Source organism: Sinocyclocheilus rhinocerous, unplaced genomic scaffold (assembly GCF_001515625.1).
Source record: "Sinocyclocheilus rhinocerous isolate Xijiao unplaced genomic scaffold, SAMN03320098_v1.1 scaffold2415, whole genome shotgun sequence".
NCBI classification, from domain to species: Eukaryota; Metazoa; Chordata; class Actinopteri; order Cypriniformes; family Cyprinidae; genus Sinocyclocheilus; species Sinocyclocheilus rhinocerous.
In genome coordinates, this window is record NW_015666566.1 from 448111 (window position 1) to 460492 (window position 12382).

At 36.4% G+C, this 12382-nt stretch overlaps 1 protein-coding gene across 1 annotated transcript in view; it reads left to right on the forward strand.

Moving 5' to 3' along the window:
* kdm7ab (lysine (K)-specific demethylase 7Ab) overlaps window positions 1-12149 on the forward strand; it is a 29931-nt gene extending 17782 nt beyond the window's left edge. Inside the window, exons 5-20 of the mRNA XM_016544231.1 lie at window positions 1658-1799; window positions 1884-2070; window positions 2461-2623; window positions 4122-4209; window positions 5285-5391; window positions 5505-5596; window positions 5836-5922; window positions 6721-6963; window positions 7043-7167; window positions 7425-7609; window positions 7862-7959; window positions 8040-8209; window positions 8293-8441; window positions 8538-8596; window positions 8743-9007; window positions 9513-12149. Of these exons, the coding sequence (XP_016399717.1) occupies window positions 1658-1799; window positions 1884-2070; window positions 2461-2623; window positions 4122-4209; window positions 5285-5391; window positions 5505-5596; window positions 5836-5922; window positions 6721-6963; window positions 7043-7167; window positions 7425-7609; window positions 7862-7959; window positions 8040-8209; window positions 8293-8441; window positions 8538-8596; window positions 8743-9007; window positions 9513-9601 (2249 nt within the window). The 3' untranslated portion in view covers window positions 9602-12149. The remainder of the gene's footprint in view (window positions 1-1657; window positions 1800-1883; window positions 2071-2460; window positions 2624-4121; window positions 4210-5284; window positions 5392-5504; window positions 5597-5835; window positions 5923-6720; window positions 6964-7042; window positions 7168-7424; window positions 7610-7861; window positions 7960-8039; window positions 8210-8292; window positions 8442-8537; window positions 8597-8742; window positions 9008-9512) is intronic.
* Window positions 12150-12382: the final 233 nt, after the last annotated feature.

A 12382-nucleotide genomic window follows, 5' to 3' on the forward strand; every position in this document is an offset into this window, starting at 1 on the left:
CCCCGGGCTGGACTCAGCTTCGTCCACGGTGAAAGCCGATCCGGCGATCCACAGCGCAAAGTTGATGTATTTCCTCAGCGACCAGCACGGATCAGCTCCAGGCATGATGAAGCGATATCGTCCTCTTTTGGAAGGCCAAACAAAGTAGTTTCGCTTTCCCAACTAAACACATAGCGCCTTCACGACATGACGGCGGTGGCAGCAACAATACTACAGCGAGAATAAAAGTTACGCCTGAAAAAACGTACTTACAGTCTGTCAGAACAGCCGGCATTGTAGTCTACAATACCAGGATCAGGAAACAGTCTTCCATAAAATGTGCTGCACACATCCCTTTTAAACCATTTAAACTGGTAGTATTAAGTGGTCAATTTTTTTTACTTTCGGTTAACGGTTAAACGGTTAATATGAACATCCCTAATATCGTGATACAGGATTTTGGTCATATCGCCCATGCCTACCAAATAATATGATTTGTATTGTGTGACCCAACATAACCTCTTTCTTCATAACCTCTTAATCCCTCATTTTCTGTGTAAACATTTAGCACATTGCTAATGTTAGTACAGAATGCTAATTGTTGACATTTTCGCTCTAATTTCTGTAAAAACATGCTGATTTGCTGGTAAAATGAGCTACTGAGATGCATGAGTGAGTCTGACGATATGCCCACCAAAAAAACAAAAATGTTGTACATAAGTTGAATTGCTTGATGAATGTTAAAGTTAACTGCAGTGACGATACGACTGGAGCTTGCACTAAAAGCTCTAGCTTTCGTCCTTAATGCACTTCTGACTGCTAACTGCAGGCTAGCTGCCCGGCTAATTCAGTTACTTCAATGGGCAGCTTGCCTGCATGGCTCCCCAGCCAGCAAAATCGAACATTGTGGCTTTTTTCCACATTGCCATTTTCTTATAATGACAAACCGCACTCTCCACCTGCTTTTGTGAAAGCCACTTTTGTCCCACGCTTCATTGGAAATGTGCTTTTGAGATCATAAAAGACATTTTATGTCTCCATAACTATTAAAATGTTTGTTGTTACTGGATAAAAGGAGTAATTAATAGAATAAATACTTTAATTTATGCACGTATAAACACATATTACAGTCTTGGAGCTTGGATTTTTAAATCAAACCCATATTTGTTGTAGGCACCACTGCGGATTTGAATCCATAAAGGATCCAATAGAGATTTTTATTGGCAGTGTTGCAAGTCATGTTGATGTACCTGATCCCAGAACAGCAATAAATGATCTCTTTATGGTCTTCTTTGTTGGATGAGTCTGGTTCTGGCTAGGTACACTAGGGTGCCGTTTGTGTACACAAGCACCAGCTGTCCTGCTTTGTGTTTGAGGCTTTTCCCAGCAGCTTTCTGATGGGTTTTGATGTTCTTCCTGCCAGTTGTCTCTCACAGTTATAAACATCAGCTAATGTCTTGTAAAGAAACATTCTGAAGAAAGATGGCCCTGGGAAACTTTTTAGTGCCAAAAGGCAGTCTTTCTGTCATTTAAAATATGCTTTATTGCCATTTAATGATGGTGATTATTGCAATTTTTTCCCTGTTGAGTTTGTTTTTGGTAATGATATTTGTTTTGTGTTTCTGTTCCTTTGATGCCCACACATACACATCACTCAACTTGCTCCTTTTGCTTACAGGAGGCGACAAAGTGATTGATGTCATCGATGTGGCCAGGCAAGCAGACAGCAAGATGAAACTGAGTGCATTTGTGAAGTATTACTACAGCCCTCAGCGGCCCAAAGTCCTCAACGTCATCAGTCTGGAGTTTTCAGACACCAAGTTAGTATTGTTTGAAAGTGATGTTGAACACAAAGGTGTTTTTTTTTCTGGGTGCAGATGATAACTTTAATGTCTTGTGCTCAGGATGTCAGAGCTGGTGGTGGTTCCTGATATTGCTCAGAAGATGTCTTGGGTGGAGAACTACTGGCCTGATGACTCTTACTTTCCCAAGCCCTTTGTGCAGAAGTACTGCTTAATGGGCGTGAAGGACAGTTATACCGACTTCCATATTGATTTTGGGGGCACATCTGTGTGGTACCATGTCCTGTGGGTAAGTTCACATGATGAACGCTTGAACTTTCTATTCATTAGAGAATCTTGACAAAAAAGTATAATGGTTTCCACAAAATTAAGCTGTACAGCTGTTTTCAAAATAAGGAATGCCTGCTGAAAATTCAGCATTGCCTTCACATGAATAAATTACATTTTAAAATGTATATCAAAATAGAAACCAGTTATTGTAAATTGTAATAATTTTGCACATTATTACACTTTTTACAGTATATTTGATCAAATAAATGCAGCCTTAAAAATCCTCTGACCCCAAACTTTTGAACGATACTGTACCTTATTGTTTGTTTCAAAAAAACATTTGCTGAATTATTTGATACCAACTAGAAAATAGGGATAATAAATGACTTCTTAACTCTCTTATCTCCAGGGGGAGAAGATTTTTTACTTGATAAAGCCGACCTCAGCCAACCTTGCACTATATGAGGAGTGGAGCTCGTCTCCAAGTCAGAGTGAAGTGTTCTTCGGGGAGAAAGTGGACAAGTGCTACAAGTGTGTCGTGCGGCAGGGAACAACTCTTCTGATCCCGACAGGTTAGTACGTTATTTTATTTTATTTTATTTTAATAATAAATATTTAATTTTAAACATTTAATTAAAAAAAATAATTATTTAATTATATATTGATGATATTAAATGCTGATAAAAATAGCATTCTTGTAAAATGAAGTGTTTTAAAATAAATTATATTTGTATTATGTATTATGATGAGATTGTAAAAGCAAATGACAATGATCGATTCTATTTCCGATGGACAAAATCAAGTCGCACCCTACATTTTTCTTGTTCAAGAAGCTGTTCCACTCTATATATGTCACAACAGGGAAGAAAATATGATTACAACTTCAGCTTCATGCTGACTTCAAGCCAACCTGGCATAGCAACAGGCTTAACCAATGGTGTGAGTTTGGGGCGGGGCTACTGTTTAAGTGAAAACCTGCTTAAAAACAGTCATTATTTTATTTGCTAGTAATGCAGAAATGTCACACTTCACCTTGGAGGAGAAAAAGGAAGTATTATGTTTATCTCAGGACTTTTTACTGACACGGATGTTGGCGCAAGAGGAACCGTAGAAGAACTGGTATTCCACTTATTGTGGAGCAGCTGTCTATAATGGCGGTTCCATAGGAAGGCCAGGGCTGATTTGTGCTCTTCGTTTCAGGTTCAGACGTAACAGGAATGAGCAGAAACTCTTACCACCCAGAAAGCCACATGAATCTTAGCAATGTGTTATCCAATCTGGTGCCAGTGGTTCATTAGTGAAACTCAAAAGCCTTTTTGAGTTACAGTACTCATCCAAGAGTATATCGTCATCATGGCTTCATATCATATATGAGGTCATATAATAGGATATTTGTGGGTGGTATCATAAATCTAAATGTTTTATGAACCCCCACACTCAAAATGAGCAGGTCAGGATGCGTGGTCTTAAATGAATCTGGTTCCCAGCTGTGTTGATGGCACTAGCAGACCGGTTTAAGACCGTGAGACCCTACACGTCCCCCGCTGTGAGACAGACTTCAAAAGTCCTTCAAAACCTACGGTATGAAAGTTGCTCTGAATCTAACGTATATTTATGCATTCCACCCTTCGCATGTGGCCTATATGTTTGAGTGTAGACAGGAAGTCGTGGATGTAGTTGACAGACTGGTTGTTTGGTGGGCTCTGCAGTGGTTTTGAAACACTCTGGGGGTTTGATTCAGCTCAGCAGGTCTCAGTTAGCCATAGAATCGCCCACCCAGCAAACACATGTCAACTTTTGGTTGCCATTATGTCTAAAGTCCTGTGCATTTATACAGTTAGTTGAACAAGCATGTTTGGAGGTGTTGGAGTGACATTTCTATGAACTCGAAATCTGAATTGTCCAAAACCTTTCAGTGGATTTTGTAAAATCTCTCTGGGTCCAGCTTTGCATTACAGCGGATATGAATGGCTCACTGTCTGCTAAGGGACAGCTGCAGTTCAGACCAGATGTCTGCATGTGTCTGCATCTGTCGGTCAGCTGTTGACACACTCTTGACCTCTCTTGCAGGATGGATCCATGCGGTTCTCACCTCTCAGGATTGCATGGCTTTCGGAGGAAACTTCCTCCACAACCTCAACATAGGCATGCAGCTCAGGTGAGTGAGCACTTTCATTTTTTTAAGATCTCATTAAATTTAGAAATTAAGTGCTGTGGCTTTTAATAAGTCTGTTAGCTTTGAGTGCGTCTCTAAAGGTTAACCAATTACATTTTAGCAGATATACATGTTTTCTTTCCTCATACTTATTTTTCTCCAAAGGAATTCCCTAGCAGCATAACATTATTATTATTATTATTACAAAAGTAACAGAGCAACAAAGCAAAAATAAAATGGGAAAAAATAAGTGTTAATAATAATAATAATAATAATAATGCTATGCTGTTAGGGAATTCTTTATAATAATAATAATAGTAGTAGTAGTAGTAGTAATAATATTAAGAGTAATTAGAGTAGTAATAATTATAACAAAACGGCAATAAAGCAAAAATAAAAGTGAAGAAAACGTTGTTATCATTATAAAGGAGCAACAAAGCAAAAATGGAAATGGATAATGTTTATTAATTTTAATGTTTATTAATTTTATTTTCTTCTGATAGGGACATTTTCTTTCTAGACAGAGATATATTGGAAAAAATAATTAATTATATATTTATGTTAATTATAATAACAAAATGGCAACAGAATTTTTTTTATTAAAAACAACAAAATAATAATGTATTAAGTACTGATGACTTAACTATACTGGCCACTTATTGGTTATAACTAAAAACATTAAATAATAATAATAATTACAACAAAACAGCAACAAAGCAAAAAATGAAAGAAAAAGAAGTACAAATTGTATTATTAATACTAATAATAACAACAATAACAACAACAAAATTAAATACTTAAATATTGATAGTTATCTTGTATGCATTGGCCACTTATCAGTTATAACTAAATAAACAATAATAAGGATAAAAACAACAGCAATAGCTAAAATAAAAGTAAAACAAAAGAAAGTAGTAATAATATAGCCAACCTTGGAAACCAAAACAGTGAACATTTGTCTTATCAAAGTAACGTTTTTGCTGTCTAGTGTTTTTTACATTTTTCCAAATAAGTGTATCATTTTCTGAGTTGTGTATATATTGTGGTTCAAGTGTAACTAATTCTGTCCTCATGTTAGGTGCTATGAGATGGAGCGGCGACTGAAGACTCCAGACCTCTTTAAGTTTCCTTATTTTGAGGCCATTTGTTGGTATGTAGCGAAGAATCTGCTGGAGACTCTCAAAGGTACGTCATCTTAAATCACTCAGCATGTCAATACAGAGCACTTAAATCACTGGCGTGCTGCCACTGCGTTCCCGGGTGTCCCTCCTAATCGACTGTCTATTGTCTGTCGTCAGAGTCCCGGGAAGATAACTGCCTGCCTCCAGAATACCTGATCAAGGGAGTGAAAGCTTTGATTACTGCACTGAGGAACTGGCTAAAGAGAGAGGTGAAGGAAATAGTGGCTTACCACACCAGAAACTGCATCAGATTAAATGCAAACTTAAAATTGACTCTAAAACCACCTGCAATCATCCCATTGTACATTGCAATCCCTGTTGGAATAATGAGGGCAAGGGGCATCCCACAGGGGTCGGTATCTGGTGTCAGTGGTTCTGGATGGGAACCTGAGGTTTGCTCTGTGGCACAAACCCCTAATTGTCTGCCATGTGTGCTCATCTTCCACAGGTCACCGAGCCAGCCAGCGAGGTCCCTGACCATATCAGACCCAACCATCTGATTAAAATGCTCACCAAGGAAATCCAGTACCTTGAGGTAAGCCAGACCGCTTGAAACATACTGAAACTTGCTTACTTGGACAGTAAAGTCTAAAAGAATACATTTACAGTTTTTATGTTGTAGGTTATTTACTTTTTTTAAATAAAGTTTCTAAACTCAGCAACAACAGAAAAATTAAATTAAATTAAAAGCAACAAGAGCACAAATGAAAAAGGATTGAAAAAAAAAATCAATCAGAAGGTTTATTATTATTATTATTATTATTTTATTTTGCTTTTATTTTAGTTCTGTTACTGCTTTTATTATATGATAATAAGAATAATAAAATTGCTCATGCTCATTTCTCATATTTTTATGTTTAGATTATCTTTGCCATCAGCTAATATTCACATAAGGTTAATTTTTTTTAAATGCTACTAGTAATATTATTCAATATAGCATATTCATTTTTCATGCCTAAATTCACTTGTAGTTTAAAATTACCGAATACATGACAAAATAGCATACAATTGTAACATCAGCAATTTATCAGTTAAAATAATCAGTGAAAATAGTTTACTAATTGAACAAAAATAAGTAAATAAATAAAAATAAATGTGAAAATTTCACAATGAAATGTCGTTTTGTTGTTGTTGTTGTTGTTATTACATTTTAACAAATATAGCAAACCCAAGAAACCTAAAATATATAGTGTAAAATGGTCTTATGAATCAATTTTTGTAGTGTAGTCTTAAGTGTTATGGTTCTATGGAGATTAAAAAGTTCTCAATGCTACATTATAACTAATATTGTAGTTGTTGTATTTCACTCACAATGCTGTTTCAAACACCCTAGGATTATCAGAATGGGAATTGTGGAAGCAAGCTAATGAAATCTCAAGGAATCTCTGCGTGTCCTTCCACGAGGTCGGCACATGAGAGAGGTTCTTACGCACGCAGGACAGCCAGACGTCTTCATGACCAGCACCATCATCACCATCATCACTCTCACAGCCCTAAAGCTCCCTCCAACCTCGACATCTTTGAGCAGCACACCCAGGAAGTCTTAAAAAGACTTGAAATGGGGCCTTATGAGGGGGTAAGTGGGATTATCGAATACCGTAAACGCCATTCAGGCTAATCTATAGAGAATCATGTAAAAAACTATTGTCTTTTAGGATGCCTCCTTTAACCTGAAGGTCAACGGCAAGTTCAACAAGGTCTCCACGGCCTCAGCTGCAGTGGCAGTGCGGAGTTTGGACAACGACCTGCGTCTGGTGCTGTGCAATGGACGTATAATCAGGTAAACCGCATTAACCTATGAAGATTATCACACATTAGTCAGGATCTGCAGGAAGTTTAGCATGAATCACCACATTACCAAATACAAATGACTCATGCAGGATTTGATGACAGTTAGTGTTAAATTTAGAAGGATTATGCAAGGTAATAGTCATTTTAGCACTCTACTTGCAGTTGCAACGGTTGTTTTTTGGTTTATTTTGGTCATGTAATTTTGGGAACACATCCTTTTAAGTCCCCATCTGATTGTCCACGCAGAGATAACAGGCAGCATGTTGAAGAAAAAAGACCAAGGATAAAGGAAGACGAAAGCTCCAGAGATGTGAAGATGGATTCACTCAAGATTAAACTAGTACCTAAAGAGGAAGAACAGGAAGTGGATATCCAAATCAAAGAGGAGGATAAGCAGCATCATGTAGCCAGAGACATAAAGCCCTTCGCAGGTACAATCAAGTCTCAAATTCACTACAGTCAATGGATAATATACAAAAAAATTATTAAATTAAATTAAATATTTTTCAGTCAATATTGTGTGCAATATTTATTTATTTATATTTATTTTTTCATTTTAAGCAATGTTGTGTACTCTAGTCACTAGATATTAGCATTAAACCACATTGCAGCAGTTTGTATTGCTTATTCTTTCAGCTTGTGCATAAAATATAATTAAAAACTATTAGCTATTTTTTCCACAGATTTTAATAAGCAAGAGAGCTCAGATCTCAGGAACAGAGAATCAGTACTTTCAGACATCTCTTCGGACTCTGAATCAGATGCGGAGTACACTACACGGGTATGTTGCCATTTCCCCTCATGCACAGGAAGCGCATAGAGTCCTAGTTTAGGAATAATCCTCTTTTCCTATCCATGCAGAAAAAGAACTGCTCTGAGGGAGAATCTGAAAGCTCTTCAGAGGAAGAGGAAGATGAAAAGATTAGAAGGAGTGGAGATGACCAAAGTAAGACCAAAAGTTGCTCCGGCTACACGACGGATACGCATCAATCCAGGCAAAACCTTGACCCTTTTGAAAAACGTCTTAAAAGGTAAGAGCCGATATGCTGGGGAACAATTTAAGGTTGTGTGTGTGTTTGAAATGCACTGGTTTAAAGCTCAATCATGTTTGCAGTGAATCGGCTACCTCGCCAAGCACAGAAGAGGATGCTATCCAGGGAATGCTGTCTATGGCAGGACTGTTGTATTCTCACCCGTCAGAAGATCCCAGCAGTTCACAGGAATCCTGGTGGTCCCGAACCAACCATCCCTCCCCTGACTACAGTAAGAGTTCATGAGAGTTTTTAGTGCTAAACAGCACTTTTTCCGATAAAATATTATTTTGATGAACCATTGCATGTGTTCTTTGACCATTCTTAGGTAGAAAGGAGGTTGCATCAGGAGAGGAGAACCAGGATTCAGACAGCAATTCATCACAGGTAAACCCAATCTTAATCTGGCTTACTTTACAGGAGAGCTTGCATTTTTTTTTTTTTTATTGATTTTAAACTTAAATTGATACTGATTTTGCATTTATTGCAATGGCCAAATGTTTGGGTTAAATCTTTTTTATTATTATCTTTAGGAGGGCTTTCGGGAGCATGATTCAGAAGGAGAACATCACACCAAACTCAAGCATAGGATCCAGGAGCACAAGAACTTCATGGACAGCCAGGGCAGTGGCAGCAACAGCAGCAGTGAGGCGTGGAGTAGTCACACACACTCCCCAGCCCATGGGAAAAGCCCCACTTTGGGCTACCAATACTGTGAAACATCCCTATCGCCACCTCTGCACCCGTCCAAGAGACCTGCTTCAAATCCCCCACCAATCAGCAATCAGGCCACCAAAGGTACAGCATCACCATTTTCTCTACACATTAAATATTTTAACACACAACCTGCACATTTCACTGTTAAGATATTAGTCAATCTTGTTCATTTTGGTTTTGTATGTTTGTTTTTATTCATTTGTTTTTGCTTTTATTTACTTTTTATTTTATATGCATTTCATTTTGTTTTCTTTACTTATTTGATTTTGTTTTCATTTTTTGTTTTTGTTTATTGTTGTGTTGTTTTCATTTTTAATTTATTATTAATGTTTTATATTTAGTTTTTTATTTGGTTTTGTTTATTTTATTTTTGTTTAGATTTTTTTTTATATATATATTTGTATTTGTCTTTATTTGTTACTTTGTTATCATTTGTTTCTGTTATGGTTTTGTTTATTTATCTTTTTATTTATAAATAAATTGTATAAATTATTATAAAATTAAAAATGATAAAAATATTTATACATTTTATTTATTTATTTGATTATTTTTTATTTTATTTTATTTGCCTTTCTCTTTCTTGTAGGTAAACGTCCGAAGAAAGGTATGGCTACAGCGAAGCAGCGATTGGGCAAGATTCTCAAATTGAGCAGACACAAACCCTTCTTTGTGTAGTTCCAGTGATGGCAGCCGCCGCTTGCAGAAGATTTGGGATGCTGAGCGTGCGTGTTAAAGGTGACAGGGTATAAAATGTGTTTGGTTGAATGCACTGGCTCAAAAGCATGGTATTGGCTACCAATCAACCCAAAGCAGAGGAATCATGTGAATAACCGCTTCACTCAACATGGTTTCCTAGTTTTGCTAATATGCATCCAAAGAAACAAGGCGACTGAAAGGAAATAAGACTGAAAACATAACTTTTTAAGGCTTTCGGTTCTCAACGATGACATCCAAAATCAGGTTTACTCCACAAAAGCAAAGACTAGCATGCTGCCAGGCTGCTTCCCACAACTAAAACGCATCACTTTGAGGATGCACATTTTAAGAAAGAGTGATGAACTGATTTCATAAAGGTGCTTAACTTTTTTGGTCTTCTCGTTTTGTGATTGCAACCAACTTTTCCTAGCAAATTCCTCCACTGAAGAAAATTTGCATAACTGCCTCAAGACAAAATTCACCCAGGATGATGGCTTGAACTACCTGACAGTCAAAATGTTCTCACATTTTGAGAGAAATTAAAGAACAAAATGTATTTTTGTCAACATTTGTATTCATCTTGTCATATTTTATATAGATCGCTGAGGAGCGCTGGGTAGTTTAGCTATACTTGGTCCTCTGTTGCCACCTAGTGGGCATCCGGAGACTGACTTTAAATGGTGCTTGAAGGTATCATTCAAATGAGGCGAGACATTTTCCCTTAATTTATTCCTTTATCTTGGTGCTTGATTTTTTTTTTCTATACTGTTATTAAATTACGTATTTATTACTGATGAAAGAGAACAATTTATTTCATTGAGGAGGTTTGCTGTTCTGTGGGGTCTTAAATATGCATCTGTTTTGAAACATGTTTAGATATTTGTCGCCATACAGCCAATTTGTGCAAAGGCTTAGCTGTTTTTCAAAATTTCATCCATATCTGTATTGCATTGTGGGTAAGAACAAACTTGTTGTCTAATAAGAAGCTAATATGTAATCAAAATACCTGCCCAAATGGTCCCATTATGTTAAAATCTTTCATTTTTACCTCAGTGTCTTTCACAATGTCTTTCACAACCCCCTCCCTTGTGCATTTTTGGCTGGCCTTTACTGTTATTCTAAGGATCTGGTTTCAGAAACGTGTTGTTTCCATAAGAATAAATTTCAGCCGCCTCATCAAATTTGAACTGGTGCTGTGTATAGTGAGATGTTTAAGATGGCCAAGGAGAATTTTTACCTTTTTTACATTGACATGTATTTGGCTACTCATCTTTTTTCACAAAGAATCGAAAAGAGTATTTATTTTTGTAAAGTAAGTCTTAAGAGAGAATTTTTTGCAGTTGTACCAACACCGTGTATTGAAATATGCCGCGTTTTGTAAGATATATGTGTGATTTTGAGGTAGTTTACTCTGGTTTTGTGTGAAAGACCTCAGGTAATTGTTTGAGTTCAAGGTTTTGGATTCCTTTTGATGAATGCCAAATAATGTAATCAAGACAGGTCTTGCTTTGAATTTTGGTGTCCAGGCAGCAAAAAGAGCTGTTTTATCTAACCTAATATAAGATTTCCTAGTAAATATCACCATGAAAAAAAAATTATTCTTTTGTATTCCAAATTTGTTCTCTTTTAAAACATTTATAGCAACTCCAACATAATCTACAAAGCTCTTCAGGCAATAACGCACATTCCATAAGCTTCCAGGAACTTTCATCACGGAATTCATTGACTCAAATGACTCGCTGAGGTACAAGTACAGCAGCTCAGGGCTCACTTACGGACTGTTTTTCTGATGGACAGCTTTGATACTAATTATTCAAAGGGCTTCAGTCAACCCAAAGGTGCACAGTATTGTTACTGTATACTGTATATCATCTGCCTAGTTTTTTTTTTTTTTTTTGGTTATGATGGTGTATTGTGGACTAAGATACTCAAGCATTTTGTTTTGATCCATTTCGAAGACAAAAACCACAATGCCATTAATGTAGCACCTGTTGCTTTTCTCCTTAAGATCCTAGTTTAAAGTGCACATGTATTGCAGTCAGAACTTTGAGATGTTTTTTTTTTTTTTGGTGGTTGTTGTTTGGAGGATTGGAGGAGCAGCTTCTGTGTCTGTCAAAAAAAAAAAAAAAAATTAAAAATGCCACACTGCACTAAACATGTCCTGCATTAGCTATGTTACACTACACTGTTTTTTTATTGTTTCTGTTTGAACACAAATATCTAAATGTGTTTGATAAACGTCAAAAACACTGCTGGCCTGCAGGCAGGGTTTGTACCATGCAGTACTTGTTGTACAGTATTTATTTGGCATTCTCTGTTGTGTTTTCAATTTTCTGGTCTTGCAATCAATTACGTGTTTGTTTATGGAGTGTCCTCTCACATTTCCAATGCATTCAAATGTTTAAGATTTTTTTATATGGTTGTATAATTTTGTTGAATATTTTGTGTCACTGTAATCCACAGCTAAGGATCTTGAAATTGGGATATTCAGTTGTACAATGTGGCCTGTACATATTAAAAATTCTACGAGTGAATAGGTTTGTGTTTGTTGTTTTTGTTTGTTGTTGTTGTTATTAACTGATTCAAGAGCACTTTGCTTTCCAGCTGCACAAGATTATTCAAAACACAATGTCATTAAATATTAATTTCATTATTTGGGCCTTGAAATAGACCACGAGAACTGTTTAGCAGAGGAGATACTGAAAAATAATGTAACATTGTCTTTTATAATACTTTTCTATTCATTTAGTTTACTTTTAT